Source organism: Hydra vulgaris, chromosome 03 (assembly GCF_038396675.1).
Source record: "Hydra vulgaris chromosome 03, alternate assembly HydraT2T_AEP".
Lineage (NCBI taxonomy): Eukaryota > Metazoa > Cnidaria > Hydrozoa > Anthoathecata > Hydridae > Hydra > Hydra vulgaris.
This window is the reverse complement of record NC_088922.1, coordinates 27,228,104-27,247,601: the sequence shown is the minus strand read 5'-3', so window position 1 is coordinate 27,247,601 and position 19,498 is coordinate 27,228,104. Positions and strand designations below refer to the sequence as shown.

The 19,498-nt window shown below is 29.1% G+C and overlaps 1 protein-coding gene across 1 annotated transcript in view; it reads right to left on the bottom strand.

Moving 5' to 3' along the window:
- Window positions 1–9,778: 9,778 nt before the first annotated feature.
- Window positions 9,779–19,498, bottom strand: part of LOC100192280 (insulin receptor substrate-related protein) — a gene marked incomplete at its 5' end in the record, with an annotated part of 43,077 nt that continues 33,357 nt past the window's right edge. Inside the window, 2 exon segments of the mRNA NM_001280845.1 lie at window positions 9,779–10,165; window positions 10,293–11,663. Of these exon segments, the coding sequence (NP_001267774.1) occupies window positions 10,020–10,165; window positions 10,293–11,663 (1,517 nt within the window). The 3' untranslated portion in view covers window positions 9,779–10,019.

Below are 19,498 nucleotides of genomic sequence, written 5' to 3'. Positions count from 1 at the left end.
AAATTATCGTATTTATGCCATTAATTCAATATTAGATCATTTGTAATTAGTCTCTAAATAAAATTAACTCCGATTTCAGACACAAACCACGTGATTTGCAAACAAGAGTAGAAGTACCCTTGAAAAACGCCCCCTGCATCCCCCTAGTTGAGGGAAAGTAATTTTTTAAAAGAAACAAAATATTATCTTGAATCCCATTATAAATTGTAATTAGGCTTCAAATTTTATCAAAATATATTTTGACGCTCAAAAGATATAGCCATATAAAGTTGAGGACTCCCTCATTTTTTAAAGGTTTTTAATATTTAGAAAAATGGTCAAAAAATGAAAAAAGATGCGGTTTTTAATTCGTTTTCAACGGTTTCTATTTCATGTCAACCTGCTCGAAAGAGTGGTTAAAAAAAATTTGAAGTAAAAATAACTTCAACTTAAAACCTCTATAAAAGAACAGTGCTATGGGCATAGTTTAATTCCCACATGTTTTACTATTGTAAATAATTAAATGATCCATTAAAAAAACTTGACTTTTGGGTGTTTTCTGGTAGTAGGCAGTGATTTTATTCACAAATCGCAAGCGTAGCCACGCTGCCAAATAGCCCCAGTCAACTTTTTTAGTTCATGTACATGTTTTTAGTACAATCATTTTTGTTGCTGGGAATTGTATGGATAATAACTTTTGTATTGTATGGATAATTTTTGAATTGTATAGATAATAACTTTTTTCCGTTTTCTTAAATTAATACTTCTCGGTATGTCAAAGAAATATTGGCTTCACATTCTTAATTGTTCCGATACCATGACATACTATTGATTGATTCAATATCAAATGTTCCAAGAGATAAGTTAATTGTGGGGTCCCTCTTGGCTCAATCTTAGGGGCGCTGTTGCTTTTAATTTATATCAATAATATGAATAAAGCACTATCTATAGTATCTGCAACAATGTATGCAGATGACACAACTTTGTTTTATAATCATAATAATATAAAATCGATGTTCAAAACTATGATTACCGAACTGTAAAACTTTAATTTATGGTTCAGAGCAAAACAACAATCTTTTAACTGCGAAAACTAACTATATTTTATTTTATAAAACAGAATAGTAAATATTTCTACTGGTAAAAATTCCGGAGTTGCTTATTAACAATAAAATAATAAAACGGGAAAAATATGCCAAGTTTCTTGGTGTTCGAACGGACAAAAATTTATCACGAAGAAATCATATTAGACACATTAAATCAAAAATAACATCTGCAATAGGTATATTAAATAAATCTCGCTTTTTTTTTAATTTTGTTCAAGAAAAAAATTCTCTCATATGATAATAAAGTATAAGCTAAAACACACAAAACTATACTAATCAAATTACAAGGCTTGCAAAACAATGTGTTCATTATCTGAAGTAGAATGAATAATCCTTCCAATGTGATGAAAAATATAAAAGTCTTAAACTTGGAAAAGCTTAATTTATATCAGTTCCTATTTTTATGTTAAATTTCCAATAGTAAACAAATTGAAATCTCAAATCTATTTTTTTTTAATTTTATTATAGGTGCCTCATGAAGTCCTTAGATTCTTCACAGAGCACTGCGGAATAGCATGTAACAGGAAATACACGCCTTCTTCCTAACCGATATCGCAAAATTTGTCCAGAGGTGGCTTTGAACAATTGATTTATTGTTTCTTGTGCATGCGTCTATTTGATGTCCAATAGGGGCTGTTCAAATAATATTTGACAGTTCAAGGGGAAGGGGGTATTAGAAAGTGTCACCAAATATCACATGAGGGAAGGATTTAGCTACAATGTCAAGTTGGTAAATTTTTTTAAATCTAAACTCTTATCAAAGCGGAATTAGTGATCTTTTAGCTTACAAACTCGGAGTTAACTTTTTGTTTAAAATTAATGTCACGTCACATATAAGATGGGGATTGGGTCAATAAAAATGTCACAAAATGTCAAATTTCACGTCTTATTTCAACAGCCCCTTAAACCAAAAACTAATTATTTTGCTAAAAATTATTAACTTACTTAATCGTTAAGCAATCGCCTAAAAAATCTCAATGTAGTCTTATCTATACTACCAATTTAGCTTTCACACAATAGTGTAAATACCTTATAGCATTTTCTGGGCATATTTTATATTTAGTATTTTAATTTTTTTATATTTGTACGTGCGTTAAACTACGTGCGTACAACTAATTTTTTTACTTTTTTTAAATCTGTACGCGCTAACAATTAATTTTTTCTTATTTGTACGCGCGTACAAATATTTTTTCTTATTTATACGTGCGTACAATTAAAAGAAGATTATTTCTACGCGCGTACAAATAACTTTTTTACAAATAATGCCTACCTTAAAAATAACAGAAAAGTAGTACCATGCAAATCACCACGCATAAGTTTTGATACTGCTTTTTGCTAAAGGTTTTAAAAGAAGAAACTTTTTAAAAAAAGTAACTTTCTTTTGAAAAAATTTATGTTTGCACACTCCCAATATAACTTTGTAAACACAAGTCTAATTGGTTTGTGTAGGAAGAAAACTCATACGAAAACTAAATATATGGAATGTGCTAAACAGGAAGGTCTGGTTGAGGGTTGGGTTGCACTTGAGGGAAAACTCAAATATAATTATTTTGTTTATAGTAAACTATATATACTTTTTGCCAGATAATAATGCCATGACTACGTAATGTTTTTTTTGTAATTTTTTTTTTGATTATTCTTATTCATTTTTCATAATGACTCATTTTGTCTTATATTTTTTTGAACATATTTATCAACAGTCATAGAGTCAGTTGTAGACTTATTTGACCATTTAGATTTTGCATATTACTATTGGTCAATCAGTCTTTTTCGAAAAGTTTGGTGAATCCGCACCTTGCTTTGTAAATCGTAATATCAGGCAAATGCTTGGCTTTGGATAGCAACAAATCCATAATTGCAAACAAAAATAAAACTTGTATTAAAAATTACTTTTTTTTGTGCTAATTTTTGATAAATTTCAATTTATTTGAATACTTAAGCTTTATTCGAATAATTAAGGCGTTATTAGAATAATTAAGAATTCATTTTTATATATAAATGAAACCGAGAGAACCCTTTTGATCAAACGTTCATGAAACTTTTTTTTGTTGTCTACCGGAACTTCGGGTCAAACGAATCCTAAAATAATTAGGATTTTTCGGCCTTAATTACGACAACCAAAATAAATAAATTGCAATAACGATTGATTAAAAGGGTTCTTTCGGTTCTATTTACTTTAAAAAAAGAATCCTGATTAATAGCGGCGTTTTGTAACATGACGGAGGAGCTAAGTCTTTGAAACATTGTTATAGCCGTGTATGACCAAACTTTCGTAACTCTTGCGTAGCTCAACTAAGGTTACGGAAATCGTACGATCAGCGTTGTTTTCGTAACTATTTGGTATTCACCAATGTTTTGCAGCATTTCCGTAAAGTTAAGGTTGCGCATGAACTGCGCTGAAACTTACGCAAAAAAGCAACAACAACCAAGTTGATTTTTTTTTTTAATGAGCCAAGTTTTCGTAATATTTTTAATAATAATTTTCGCAATAACAAATTAATAATTAAAATTTAAATTAATAATTAAAATCAAAATAATTAAAATAAAATCAAATTAAATAAATTTTAAATAATAAATAATAAATAAAATCAAATTTTAAATTTTAAATAAAATTTTTTAAATAAAATCAAATTAATTAATTAAAATCAAAATAATTAAAATAAAATCAAATTAATAATTAAAAATTAAACAACGTAATAATTTTCGTAATAACAAATTTTTCTAATATTGAATTCATATACAGTGCTGGAAAAATTATTATGGATTTTTAGAACTGTCACTAAATTCCATTAATTGAGGCCAGTGATCAAAAAATTTTCAGTGGTCAATGATATTCTTTTGTTTTAATGATTATTTTATTTTATTGTCAAATAAAATCCATTTAGGTTTAGTTATTTTAATTTTAGGGTCATTTAAGTGCTAGACAAGAAAAGTAGCGTAAATACGGAAATATGTTAATTCGAATTTGCGTCACTTTTTTTTACTCTCTGTGGTATACGATGTACTTGGACTTTACAAACTTTAAGTTTCAGTTCTGAAAAGATAAAAAAATAATTGTTCAGCAAAATTTTTGCTATTTTTAACCAGAGCCCTAGATAAAAAGGACAAACCTGTGTTTTGTTGAAAAAAAGTAGCCTAAAACAAAAGGAGATAATTATGAATTTGAAGATTTTAACACAAATAGTTAGTGCAGTGAAAAGGAAGCTGGATGAGGGTAGATACGTTCAAGCTGAAAGATTTGGAAAATGTGGTTGTAAAAGAATCACTACCCCGGACTTAAGAGAAAGATCATAGTTATGGCCCTCAGAAATAGAGAAGTTCTTGCAAGAAGATATCTATGTAATTAGCATGTCAGGGTATTAATGTAAGCCGTAAAATAGTGAATAATTGCTTGTTGGAGCTGGAACTAAAGGCATATAGACCAAGAAAAAAGTCAAGACTCACGAACAAAATGAAGCATATCAGGCATGGAGGGCCGTTGAGGATAAAAGTTGGACGCAAGAAAATTGGTCCAAGGTAATCATTAATTTAGCTTTTGTTTGATCTCTGATAGTATTGATTTCTTGATTTCTTTCAGTTTCATCATATTTTTTGACTAAATTAGTAGGTGTTAACTTGTTGATCATGATTATTAATGTAATGTTTAGTATTCTCAGGTAGTATTCTCAGATGAGTCAAAAATTGCTGTGTTGGGTGATAGAGTCCAGGCAGTTAGAAGAAGGTCCGGAGAGGATTTTAAGCATGAGTGCCTTAAGAAAATAATTAAATTCCCAACTAAGATCATGGTACATGGAGCGATATGCATCTATGGAACAAGCCGTCTACATATTGTGGAATGATGAACCTGAGAAAATAAATAGAAGTGTTAGAGAAACGTTTGGTTCTTTAAGTCATAGACTGGTTCAGTAATAAGGATTTTATATTTCAACAGGATTGTGTTCCTTGCCATACGAGCAAGTTGTCAATGATATGGTTCCAAGACAATGGATTCTCTGTACTCGAATGGTCTGGGAATTCACCAGATATGAACCCAATTGAGACATTCATGGGACATTTTAAAGGACGAAATACACTGAGTTCTAATAATTACAAATGTACAGCTTATACAGAGGTCAATCCATGTCTGGTTCTACAGCAAAACAATCATCAAGTTATGCCGTGATTTAATCATAGGCATGCTCAAGAGAGTAAAAGTATTAGAAGCTGCCAAAAGTGGTCAAACCAAGTATTAAAAACGAAAAAACTCCAATCACAAACATCTCTAACCGGAAGTCTTTATTCACATTGTGCAATGAACTGGCTTGGTATGCGTCATTGTTTCTGTTTTGCCGGAGGTCAGCTGAGATTGCAAATTCAGCCGTCTTTGGCAAATCCTCTATTCGAATGTCATCCACACAGGTTTCCACATTTGTGTACGACAACGGCAACCTAAAATTAAAATAAAAAATTAGTTATTATTGGTATTTCTCGTTACATATCAATTTGGTTACCTAATAAGGTAACCAAAAAAAATTGATTTGGATTAGTCTTAAAAAAGTAACTTTTTAAAAAATTCAGTTCTCTTAGAACTCCCATTAAATTGACTCCCACCCCCCAAAAAAATTTATTTAAAACAATTAACATTTTTCATACTTGAAATCGGAGTATGTTGTTGCAGGATTCACAATCATTTTTGGGTACCAGCAGTGAACAAAATCTTTAAAAGCTTCATGTTCAACCAAAGATAATGGCAAATTTAAACGGGCCAAAAACTTGACAATTTCAATGTCTTCTCTAAGCTGCTCATGGTCTTGTTGCTTGTATTTGACCCGATGCTTTAGGTTTCGGACCTTTTCTGCTGATTGTCTGAAAAGTCTTCCTTGTTCAACTCTATTGCCCAACACTAATGGCGTCCTATCATCTCGGACCTGTTCATAAGACTCGTCTTCATTGTAGATCTAAAAATTAATATGAAACCCAATAAAATACCTAATAACGGTGATTACTAAAAATCTGGACAAAACTAAAAATTAAATAACTTTTAATCTAGAAGACCTATTTTATTGTTTTAAAAAGAATAAAATAGCAAATTTATTCTAATTTTAATAAAAACGTTTATCTTAATTCAACAAGACCTTGTCTTCTTGTTGTGTCGAGTCTTCTGCTAGTAGACTCTGCCAAGCGTTGTACTAGCTCTTTGTCGAATTTCTTAAAACAGTAAATTATTCTAGAGCGTAATTGATCCAAATTCTCTGCCTGCCAACCATTTTTGTAAACATCTCCTTTGATACAAGACCAAAAATCCTCAATACAACGACATTCAGGCATATTTGGAAGGTTTTCACTTTTTGTTACAAACTTTATAACATTTTCATTCAAAAACTTAACAGCTTTGTTTGAGTAATGGGCACTTGCTAGATCAGGCCAGAATATGTATTTGGTATTTTTTGGAAGCTGTTTGATGTGTGGTAATAGTTTTTTAGTCAAACATTCATCAACATAAATATGCTGGTTAATAGCTGTTCCAGACTGTACAATGTATGGAATTGTTTGGCCAAAAGGCGAAATGACCTCGTAAACCAATAATTTTTCTTCAAATTTCTTTTTTTCTTTGAATTTAACATTGTTTGGTGTTAATTCGATGTTACTTGAATAGAAATTATCATTACCATTAATTTGGCTGTTCGAGAGAGTAAAATAAGACTCGTCATCAAGAACCCAAATAAAATCTTTATAATTTTTATATAGTTGACCACACAAACGTCGGTTTTTTGCTCTCTGGCTCTCAGTTCGACTTGGAATCTTCATTTGTTTTCTTTTTTTATTGATGTTTTGGTTTTCAATGTCTTAGAAATAAGTGACTGAGAACATTTGAAATTTTTTGAAGCTATACGCTGAAAAATGCCACATTTATGGTCAAAAAGCTTGGTAAGTTGACTGATGGCGCGCTTAGTCATTATTTTTTCGGCTTTCTACCACTACCAGTTTGCCTTTCAAATGGTTTATCTTCTTCTACACGTTTAATAATTCCATATATAGTCGATCTTGATAAGTTTTCTGCTTCAAAATGAGAAACAGTGAATGATTTAGGTTTATCTGAATTTTCTTGATAAAACTGGTACACACGTTTTCTCTGGAGCTCTTCGTTTGACGTCATTTTTAATACTAAATTTAAAATACTTATATAAAAGTTTATATATTTCAAAAGAACAATAGATTTGCAACATTTTAAAAATTGTTTGAAAAAATAAGTATTAGTTGCATATAGAAATATGATGTAAGCAATTTTGTCCAGATTTTTAGTAATCACCCGTTATTGAAACATTCATCGGCATTTATCGAAAGTTATTGATATTTATCGTTAAATCTCGTTAAATTATGGTATTGTAATGTAATAATAACAAACACATGAAAATAAAAGTTAATATTTAAATTAAAAAAGTAAAAACATTTATTGCACCTGTTCTAACTCACAAAAACAACATGGCGCTTTTTCTCCGGAGCTTCAAACTGAACAGGGTGCTTCAAACTGAACAGGATACATGTGTGATCTCATGTCAGATGTGTTTCTGTCCGCCAACTTGCAAACTGAAAACAATACTTGCATTTTGCAGTAATAAGTTGCTCTTCCTCAGGTGTAGAACTAACCTCTTCATCAAAGTGATTCCAAATTTTGGTCCTTGACCTTGACATTCTTCAAAATGTTGTTCAATTACAATTTTAATACTAATTCAAACTAAAATTTTAACATCTTTCCTTAAAAAATTAATTTTAAGAGCCTAATTATGTACATCTAAGTAATTTAAGGAGTACCCAAAAACATTTTCCCAGAGAGTTTTTAAAAACATTTATATTACAATTAGCTAGCTAATTTCGGTTCAGTAGAACCGTAACTGAAGCCGTAAATAAAACCAAAACCGAAATTTGAGTGAAGCTGAAATCGAAACAAGCCGAAACATGAAAACCAAATCAATATCAAAGTAACATGAAATAAATATTTTACATATACCGTGTCTCATAACTCATTACAAAAACTAATATATTATTCAAATACATCTATCTATCGATCAATCTTGTAGTTTTCTCGCAACACATCGATGAGACGACAACAATATTCACTTCGAACAAAAACCTATCTTTACAAATTTTGTCCTTCTTTTATACCATACAAAATCCCTCGAAAACGTCGTAAAAACCAACAAGGTTACGGAATTAATAATTTTGATAGTTGTTACAAACAACTATCAAAATTATTAATTCCGTAACGTTCTGCAAAATTCGCAACGGAACAAAATGTCTCTATATATATCTAAAACGATCAGTATGTAACATGATTTGATAAAAAATGGAACGTGAAAATATTTTAATATTTGATGCTCGCTTAATTAATGATTTGAGAATAGTAACTTGATTCAATGGTCGCGTGATTTCAATTAAAAATTGTTGTAATTGAAAATTGATTTACCCACAAACGATTAAAACATCAATATAATTAGGAAACCATCATGATCCCACACTAAAAATAAAAAGAACTTTTATAAACTTAAAAAAACTTCACTATAAAAAGTTTCGGTTCATTACGGTAGTAGTTTGAACCGTACTTTCACCCGAAACAGAATAAGTAAAAGGTTGTCGAAGCAGAAATTTCGGATTCGGCCTAAACCGATACCGAAAGTTTCCATTCGCTACAATTAGCGACAACATTTTAGCTAGACGATAATTTAATTACATAAGTACTTATTATTATTAAATAATAATAATAAATTTTTCATCAGAGTTTTAATTGAATTAACCACAATTGTTACGAATATTTAAAGAAAAACTTTTTCTTTTTCACAAAATTAAAAATTTTATGGAGTGCTTTTGTTTTTATTTTAAAAAATAAACAGTTGAATTGTTCTCCCAACAGCCTGAGCCGTTTTTAACAACTTAATCTAAAAAAATAGATGATTTTTATTTTTTATCAATATTTTAATCAATAGATTTAGAAAATATATATCAAAATAAGTAAAAAGAATGTTTTTAACATTTAATATACCTAATATAAAATATTCTAAAATATCGAAGTTTCGAAAACCAATATTTCATCGGAATTATATCGAAACTCAAAAAATATCGTTATATATATTTTAATTTTGTCTATACACATTACAATAGTGACTAAAGTTAGGGGTAAGACCACAAAGTTGCTAACGCACCTCTAACTTTACGCAAATGCTGTAAAACGTTTGTAAATAGCGCATACTAACAAAAATTGCGAGTTTTGCAACAGTTAATGATTAAGCATCCTGACACAGATTTTCTGCATTTTAATATTGCGCAATGGGAGAGAAATTTCAAAACAACATTTAATAAAATAATCAGTTAAAAATCAGTTCAAATAAAAAATCTATTTAATATTATATATGTATATATATATATAGCATCTTAAATAAAAAAAACCCACTCTATCCATAAAATACACATTTGAGTCGTAAAAACGAGTGGCACTCAGTTACATAAATAATATCTAAACAAATTATTCGCAAATTAAAAAATCAATACAAAGGGTTTACCCTGTCCGTGAAAAAGGTACAAAATTCAAGAACCTTTACGCACGTGAGCAAGTACTTTTTGAATAAGGATCCCACACACGTTCAAATATTCTAGCGTTTTTTTAAACTTTATTTTTTTATTATACAAAAGTCACTCTTTACCAAAATAAATATTAGGTTAAAACTATAAAAATTATTTTAAAAAACAAAAAAACAGATGGAATTTTTAATTTTTGTTGTCCCCTACTTTGTTCTTCTGTCTATCTTTATTCAAACTGAACAGCTTGTTAAATAAACCAAGAGCACACTTTGTTTTGTAGACAGCCAAGTTTTGACATCGCTTAATAGATTCGAGTCTAACTATAGTTTAATAGGCAATGCCATTGAGATATTTTTAATGTGTTTTAAGAAGTAATAATACTTAATATTTCCCTAGCTGTTGCCTCTTACGCCAAAAGGTATAGTTATTAATCTTATGTTCATCGGCTTGCCTTCTGATTCCTTCATATAATTCCACTTTTCTCATAACTGACTGTGTTCGACGTTTTAATCGCTTTAACTCTTCTTCTACTTAATTTAAAATATTTAACTACAATTAGCATCGATTATGTAAGATAAAATGCAAAAGAAATTAATCGCAAATGACACGTTTTTAATTTTTGAAAACAAATAAAAGTGAGAAATTTATACTTACTTTCATTATCTTTATCCGAATTATTAGAGTGACACACAACAGCGTTACCTCTATAATCATAACCAGCAAAAGAACTGGATAATCGTGAAGGTGTAGAAACATTTTTTTCATTGCCGTTTCCTAACATTTCGTTACTTTTATGACGAACAGGAAACTTTCGCCTTATAGATCTATTTTGAACAGGAGACTCATTCTCTTGAAACTCTGTTTCGGAGCTTCTACTCATATCATCCTCAATCGCTTTAGCTATAATTTCTTTGACTTTGTTATGCTTAGAGATTATGCACGGAGAAGGTGGTGAAAGATTAGGAGGTGTTAAAATGGGCGGTGTTAGATCAGTAGGTTGTGTTGGTTGACTATCAGTAGTCAAGTCATAATCACTTTTTGAAATGTTTTTATATTTTTTATCAGAGTCTTTATTGATATCAGTTGATTTAGATTTAAAAAAACGGTTTCTAAATGAACTACTACGTCTCACTGAGTTACTCTTTTTTAATTCTTTACTAGAGTTTGGTTTTAATGAGGCAAATAATTTTAAGGAACTACTTCGCTTGACTGTTTTTTTTTTCTTACCTTCGTGATTCAAAAAAGATTGGTCATCTTTTTCAGGTTTTTCACATAGTGTCTCTAGATTTCTTATAGGTTTATGGTCTAGGGTATGAACAAGATCATCATCATCTGATTTACCTATGTCATCAAGAGGCTCTTCATCAAAGCTACTTTCAAGAATTTCGCATCTTGTTCTAGAATCAAAATTTTCAAACCTTTTACGAAAATGTTTTGATTCTTCAGTATTGTCTGAAATATTTTGCGCAATTTCCAAACTAATTCCGCTTCCAATGCTCATGTCCCGTTTTAGCGTATTATTCGAATCAACACCATAGGAACGCTGCAGGGTACCAGATTGGCTCACTGAATCACTTGGATTGACGTTAAGAACATCATTTGATCCTTCTCCAATATGTGAATCTCCCTTAAAAGATATTTCTGAAAGTTTATCGAGAAGTTTTCCTTCAGAATTATGAAAACTTCTTCCTATAGGTTTAAATCCTTCATGTACAGAGGAATGATTTTTTGCTGAAATTCCTTGGACATGCGCATGAACAATATGAAATATAGAATCACCATCCAATGTATCAAATGTATAAACCCCTTTCCCGTGCTTACATTTTTCACTAGCTTCAAAAGAAAATTTAGTGCGCCCTCTGCCGTATCTCCGCAAAAACTGAATTGGCCATTCACATATAACACATTGTGATGGTATGTCAATAAGAAGCAAACTTAAAGGAGTTACTTGAAGCAAATATTTACCATTCATGCCGGCCTTTTGAGAGGCGATTGTAGCTCTAATTGAAACGGGATATGTGCAGCCTAAAATTGAAAAAATTATGCAAAATTGAAAGGCACTGCAAAATTAAGAAAACTCTGAGAAAATTTAAAAAAAATTTATACAGTAAGTTTTATAATTTAAAAAAGCACCATGACAACTAAGAAACAACAACTTTGTAGAGTTATAAACGAGCCGTTTATTCTGAAAGCATAAGCCACTTTTTCAAAAAAATCAAGTTATTGATAAAAATGATTACAATATAACGGTATCCCTTCATGTGTGAAAATTTTGCAAATATAATTCAATAATTTCAAATATAATTTTAAACATAATTGGTTTAAATTATTTCACAAATGAAGAGATACCATTACATAATAACTATCATATCAATAACTGGATTTTTTAAAAAGGTGACTTATGCCACTTACAAAATAAATGGCTCAAATGGTCAAAATAAAATATATACATTTTTTTTTTAAAGATGTGACATGAAAAAAAAAATCCTAAACCTATAATATCGTAATTAAAAACTATAATCAAAAACTACAAAACACAAAAAACCATCATCAAGTTCTCTAAATCTATCATTCGCTAATATTTGTGGGTCTTCGAAGTAACTACTTCTGTTGAGTCTTATCTCATGCAAAATTCACCAGACCTACTTGCTCTTTGTGAGACTAATTTGAGTTCAGCTGTCTCATCTTGTAATCTTAGTAATAATGGTTATCTTTAATTTGTAAAAACTCCTAAAGTCACATGTTTGGCCTGGGCATTTACATTCATAAAAACTCACCCGTTTTTCAAGAAACTAGGTTTGAATTTACAGACTATTCTTAAATGTGCTTTCGTTTAGCACCACTTCACTCTATCAATTTTCTCTTCTATATTGCTCTCCTTTATTTCTAGACTGCACTCTTTGATGTTATTTCTGATCAAATGGACCAAGCTCTTTTTCTTTATCCTTCAGCCAATATCGTTGTTGTAGGTGACTTTAATACTCATCACACTGAATGGGTTGGTTCTAGTGTCAGTGACTCTGCAGGTGTTAAGGCTCACAACATTTCCCTTTCTCAATCTCTAACACAAATAGTAAACTTTCCAACTCGCTTTCCAGACAATCTGAATCATTTAACTTCTCTACTCAACTTATGTCTTGTTTCTGATCCTAGTCAGTGCTCAGTTTCTTACATTCATATTTTGTTATTATAACTATAAATATATTTTAAAATTTACTCAGAAAAAAATATTTTTAAATTTGTGAAGAAATAAAGTTAATTATATTTTTTATTGAATTGTTGTAATTTTTGAAAAAAAAGGATTTTACTTTAACTTGTTACTGTAGAAACTTTTTGAGTTATAAAAAAATATCTGTTTTAGAAAAACCATGAAATGTGCTATACACTTATGTGAAAAATTTTTTTTTGACTTTTTGACTTTTGACACAGCCTGGCCGATTGTGCTTCAGACAGATCTTATAGGAAGTCTGAAGGGCACAATGTCCAGCAATTATTTTTTCAGCAATAAAAAAAAAATCAAAGCTTTCTTATTGATATTGAAATATATAAATTATTTTCATAATTCTTGGTCAGCTAATTTGTTTATTGTTTTGAAGATATGGTTTGCTGTGCCTCCCATTAAATAAAGTTCTGGCGGAGAAAGATGGTTAAAAACTTGGTCATTATCACTTCCAATTAAAAATGATTGCTCTGAACCTTCTAGGTGAACTTACTGCATAATCTTAGTGACCCAAGTGTTCACTAAGATTAAGTAGTAAGTTCACATAGTTGTAGTGTAGGTTTAGTGCAATCATTTTTATAAACCTTTGTTCTTTTAAATGTACAAATTGAGCAAGGATGAGTTGCATTAGAACTTGGAGACACACCACACATGACTCGACAGAATTTGATATCTGCTTGTTAAGCAACATTTTAACACGATTTGTCTCTGATACCAGTGATATAATAAAAAATTCACAGATCCTTCCTTGTAATTTGATGACTTAGGATCTCCATACTTTCTCCTTTTGTTTTAATTGTTTCACCAGGTTTTGAAACAAAATTTAAACAGATTTAAATAATTTATAATAAACTACACTTCGTCAGCCGAGAACCAAGAGGCCATATTTCCATTTTTTGTGTTTCCAAGAAAATTAAGTTATAAAATTTAATTTTTAAGACTTTCTGCCAAATTGTCTCATTAATTTTTTAAATATTTTCAAAAGTATTATTCTTGAGAAGAGATTTATTGGACACATACCCCATTGATTGTTAAATATTCATTAATAAACATAAAAAACACAAAATGTGGACATATGGCTCTTGGTTCTCGGCTGATGACTTGTTAAATTTTTGATTAGAAACAAAAGTACCTATTTAAAAATTAAATTACCTTAAGAAACCCCAATCTTCATTGATAGAAATTTTCACAAACTAATTTTGAGATTCTTTTTTTACCTATTATTTGTCACATTAACTCATTGACATCTGTTATTCTGAAAATTGGGATCAGTTTAAAAATTTTTTTCCTCTAAGAATTCAATGTTAAAAAGTTGTCAATATGTTTGAGACCTGCTACAATTGTACAATTAGTTGTACAATTTTTCTGATTTGTGTTTTGAATTCTTTTGATAGCTTTAGCATTTTTGTTACTTCTAAAGTTGATTGTATGTCAATCATACTATTTATAGACAGCAGTCGTATATTGTTATTATCATCGATGTTTCTCTTATATGTAGATAGCTGCTGTATATTGGATATTTTTCTTAAATGTAATGGATATATATATAATCTCATTTATAAATAGCTGTTGCATATTGTTATTATCATTTATAGACAGGTGTTCTATATTGTTATTATCATTTATAGACAGCTGTTGTATATTGTTATTATCATCAACGTTTTTCTTAGATGTAACTAAAATGTAAACTGCTGTATATTGGTTATTTTTTTAAAATGTAATGGATATATATTATCTCTTAAAATCTCTTAATTTCTCTTAAGTGTAATGGATTTATATATAATCATGGATGTTTCTCTTAAATGTAACACTAACTTTTTTACCACCGATAGTAAGCACTGCTTTACTTTCTTCATCAATTTTCTCAATTTTATTACAGCATAAGATATTTGCTCAATTGTTTTGGCATTATTTCAAAGCTTTTCCATTACAATACATTCAAGTACAACTAAGGAACATTTGTGGGTAATTCTATAATAATTGAAAGACAAGTTAGACTATTAACTGAAAGCACTGCATTATTTTTACATCCCTTTTTGAATTTTTTAGGTTTTTACTCAAACTACTTATTATTTATTTACTCAAAAGATCACATTGTCTTTTGTTTTAGATGGAAAAAAAAGTTTAAAAAATGATGTTTTGGTGCTACTAACATCCTCCTTATTCATCAATATATTTGATAAAATGAATACCAACTTTTTTTAGCAGGAGTTTCAGTATCTTTTTTATTTTGACTTGATTTACAGAGTTACCTATGCTGTTGAGGTTACTTGCTTATGCTGTCAAGGTTACATACCTATGTTGTCGAGGTTACTTACCAATTCATATTCAACATGCTCTTTTTTACTTAATATGTTTCTTTGTTTATAATTATATTACAATTGTTAAAACTATAATTTTTTAACAAGTTAAAAAAAATGCCTTTTTAAAAATTAGGGTGTATATATGTAAATTTTTTACATATAAAAATTAGGGTGTATATATGTAAAAAAGCCAATATTACATAGTTTTAGAACTTTTTTTTAATTAATAATACGGATCCATTAAATGTTCAAGGGTCTTGAGACACCCCTTAAAATATTTTTATTTCAAAAAAATTCAGTGTTATTTTATCATATAGAAAATGTTAAAGTTGCCTATATTTTTTAAAAATCTTTTGTTTTTTGGTCTATCTTAAGTAGACCCAATGCTACTTATTTTGCATTTAGATTTAGAAATTCTCCTAGGTTGAACAGGGATTTTGATTTTAAGCCACTGTAGATGTAAAGAAACCTATTAGTCAATTTTTAGTATTGCATATAAAATTACCTAAATTCCATGATTAAGTCATTAGCCCATGGTAAACTAATATTGTTAGATTTATTTGTTTTTTAGCACAGAATTATCCAAAGTTTAAAATATGCGTACAGCTTAATAAAAAATAAAAACAAAAAAACTTTAATAATAATAACATAAATTATAAATAATAAATTTTATATAATAATACATAATTGTTACTGTTAATTGTAAAAAATGATCAGTCAAAAATTGAAAGTTGCTGTGGATTAGGATGGCTTCTAATATAATGTCAATAAAAGCAATTTATGGTGGGCATTTTATGGGTCCGATATATTGCGGTACTCTCTTTAAATAAAATTTTACTGTGTCAATACATTTGCGGTAAGGAATGTTTGTATTCAAGGTTGTAATAGTATTTTACATAATAATAAAATTTAATAACATTTTAACAATAACATTTTAAAATGGTTTTAAAGCATATTTAATGCTTTTTTTATTTTATTTTATTTTATTTTTTTACACAATTGTCTTCTATGGTTTCTTTTTGATGTATATGATCTAATAGAGACTTCGCCCTTCTAACAAGCTCTTGTATGCATTCCAAATCAAATTCACTTGAAAATTTTTTTATTCTCCATCTGAGTTGATTAGAATCTGAAGTATGTCAGTTATTGTTGAACACTTTCCCTTTCAATTGAAACCATAAATCCTCAATATGTCTACACTCTGAGAGATTCACAAGGTTTTTCTCCTGGGGTATTACTGGAACATTGTTTTTAACTAAATAAGCTAACACCTCTTTTGCATAAAATGCACTAGCTAAATTAGGCAAAAATATGTACTTGTGATCAGAATGGTTACAAATGGTATCAATCTAGCTTCTAAACATTCAAAGAAAATGTTGCTTTTATCATTAAACAACACTTCTATCTGGTATAGTATAGGTTCGGAGTTCGACTCCCACCACGTCCCTGGAAGTACCCCGCTCAACTTAGTTTCTCCGCGCAGCGGCCTTGCTCAGCAAGGTTCGTGTTTCGGAGTTAAAGAGTTGAGAGAGGGTTGCACCATGAATAACGACTAAAAAAAAAAAAAAAAAAAAAAAAAGAGTATCCTCCTCGACTGTAGTGGCCCCCCTCGGGCCTTGGGGAGGTGAATAATCTAAAAAAAAAAAAAAAAAAAAAATAGTAGCATTTTTGAAACAATTAATCCCTAGTTTATGATTTATAACAATTGAGACATACAATTGACTACAATTGAACTTTACAGCTAACTTTCTTTGTGATAAACCACATTTATTGTTTTTCATTTGGTTCAATCGATTTAAATTTTATTTATCAAAAATAACAGCGTGTTTGCCTACCCTGGTTGCTAATTTGCATCAATTCCATCTTCATAACGCCTGATTATATTATAAAAGGTTGACTTGTTTGTTCCTTCAGATACAAAATGATCAACTGTGTACTTCTTTTCTTTATTTATATTAATTTAATAAAACTTATACACACATTTTCGCAAAAGCTCTTTTTCAGACATGGTTTTTAATTGAAACTTTTAAAACAAATTAAAAAAGAAAAATATGTTTTTTTTGTAGTGTGTTAAATCTAGTTTATTAATAAAAGCCACATAATCATCCACGTGCAAGAAATGACCTAATTATTTCAAATAATTTCAAAAAATTACTTATCACTTGTTATTAGTACTTTACAAGCACTGTAGGAAAAAAGAAATACAAATATAACAAAATATAATACTCATATAAAATAGGGATGGGAGTTAAGGTTAGTTTTAGTCTAACTAAAATTAGTCAACTAACATTTTAGTCTAACTGAATTTAGTCAACTAACTTTTTAGTCTAACTAAATTTAGTCGACTAACTTTTTAGCGTAACTAAAATTAGTCGACTAACTTTTTAGTTTGACTAAATTTAGTCGACTAAGTTTTTAATTTGCGAAAAATATATTGTTACTTTTACCCAAAAAATACTTTTTTTAAATCTTGTTATGTGTTAGTTGTGAAGTGGTTTGAGCGCCATTTTTTTAATAACAAATTGCTGTAAGTTACAATTTAGATCTCCATGGCATCTTTTTCAAAGTTGATTTTCAGAGTTTTTCAAGTTTTTGGAGAAAATTTTTTTTTCTTAAGTTTGCGAGATATACACTTGGAGTTTTGTAATAGTAAAAAAACTGTATCCAATTACTCCCCCCTTATTACTAAGAACTTGTTTTAACTTTTAATGAAAAGCAGTTTAAATCTGGATTTTTTCAATTTCTAATTAAAATGAACCATAAACTATTAGAAAAAATAATGGTGCCATATTTTTGAAATGTGTTGTATGCAGAAGCTTTTTCGGATTTCTTTTATATAATACCAGCAATCATTTTTTGAGGTAATAATACCTAATTTATTTTGTTCTACACTCATAAAACGCAGTTTTTACAGTGATGACAATATGATTGTAGTTGTTAGTAACAATTAAACAATATAGAAATAATAAAAAACATTAATTGCGTAACAATTTGTTACGCAATTAATGTTTTTAATATAAATGAATACAAAATATAAAAATATAAAACAATACAAAGATATGAGAAAATATTTACTCGATGAAGATGAAATGGTTAACTTAAAAAATTGGTAAATGCTTTATTAAGCTTTAATCAAGTAAATGTTTTACTATTTGGCGATAGGTATGCAACAAGTTAATTATTCCAAGTATAAAGTACCTTGAGAAGCAGCTGAGTAAGAATAAAAGTGAAACTCCTCCTTTAATTGTAATATTGAAATCACATTTGTTAGAATCTTTACAAACTTACAAAGATTCATATGAATTAGAGAATAATTCCTTTACATTGTGTGCCACTTTTTTGGATCCAAATTATAAAAGTTTTTAATTCTTTGAAAAGTGCGAAAAAAAGAAATAGTTAAAAATTGTGAAAGAATTTTTGTCAGATTTTTATCTCTCAAAAGGAGTTGGTGAAATAATTCCAATTAAAAAGGTGACAAAGGAATCAAAAAAATTTAAGTTGTCATTTGAGGATGAAGAAGATGATTCCGGAAGTGATAGTGTCAAAAATGTAACCTTAGATTTAAAAAAAGAAATCAGTGAATATATAAGATTGTCAGTGCACGAACAAAATGTTTTAGAGTTTTGGCATCAAAATCAATATGTTTTTCCAATATTGTATTGCATTTCAACGATGATTTTATGTACACCTGCTTCCAGTGCACCAAGTGAGCGCCTTTTTTCTGATGCATTAAACAATTTGTATGCTAAGCGAAACAGGATGACGGCTGAATGTTTTCAAATGTTGATGTTTTTGTACGAAAATTTGGAATTTTTTAATTTGGTTTAAAATTGGTGCAATTTAATCAATGTAATACGGAAATATCTTGTTGTAATAATTATTTTTAAATTTATTTTATTGTTCTTAAATGAAAACTCTTAAATTTAGAACTTGAACTGTTTTGTTTTAAAAACAATCAAACAAGGTTGCAACATGTTTAAAAAATGATTTTATAAAGTTGTTGCTCTCATGTTTGGGACAGGGGGGGGACCCCAGAAACTTGAGGGCTTTTATGTTTCCAGGCTACAATTATCGCAATTTTTGCAAAGTATCATTATCCGATTTTTAATTTTTTTTTTAGAAAAACCAATTGCTTAATTAGACTATAAAACTAAGTGCAAAATATGAACGCAGCAAGTCTTCCCGATTCTATGTTATTTAAATTTAAGTTTTTTTATATTTGTAAATGTATTTTACATTTTCATGTATTAATTATGACCCACCCAAGTTTATATTTCATAATGAATGATTTCATTAACCTTACCTTTTCTTTATAATTCTACAAAAAATGGCGTCTT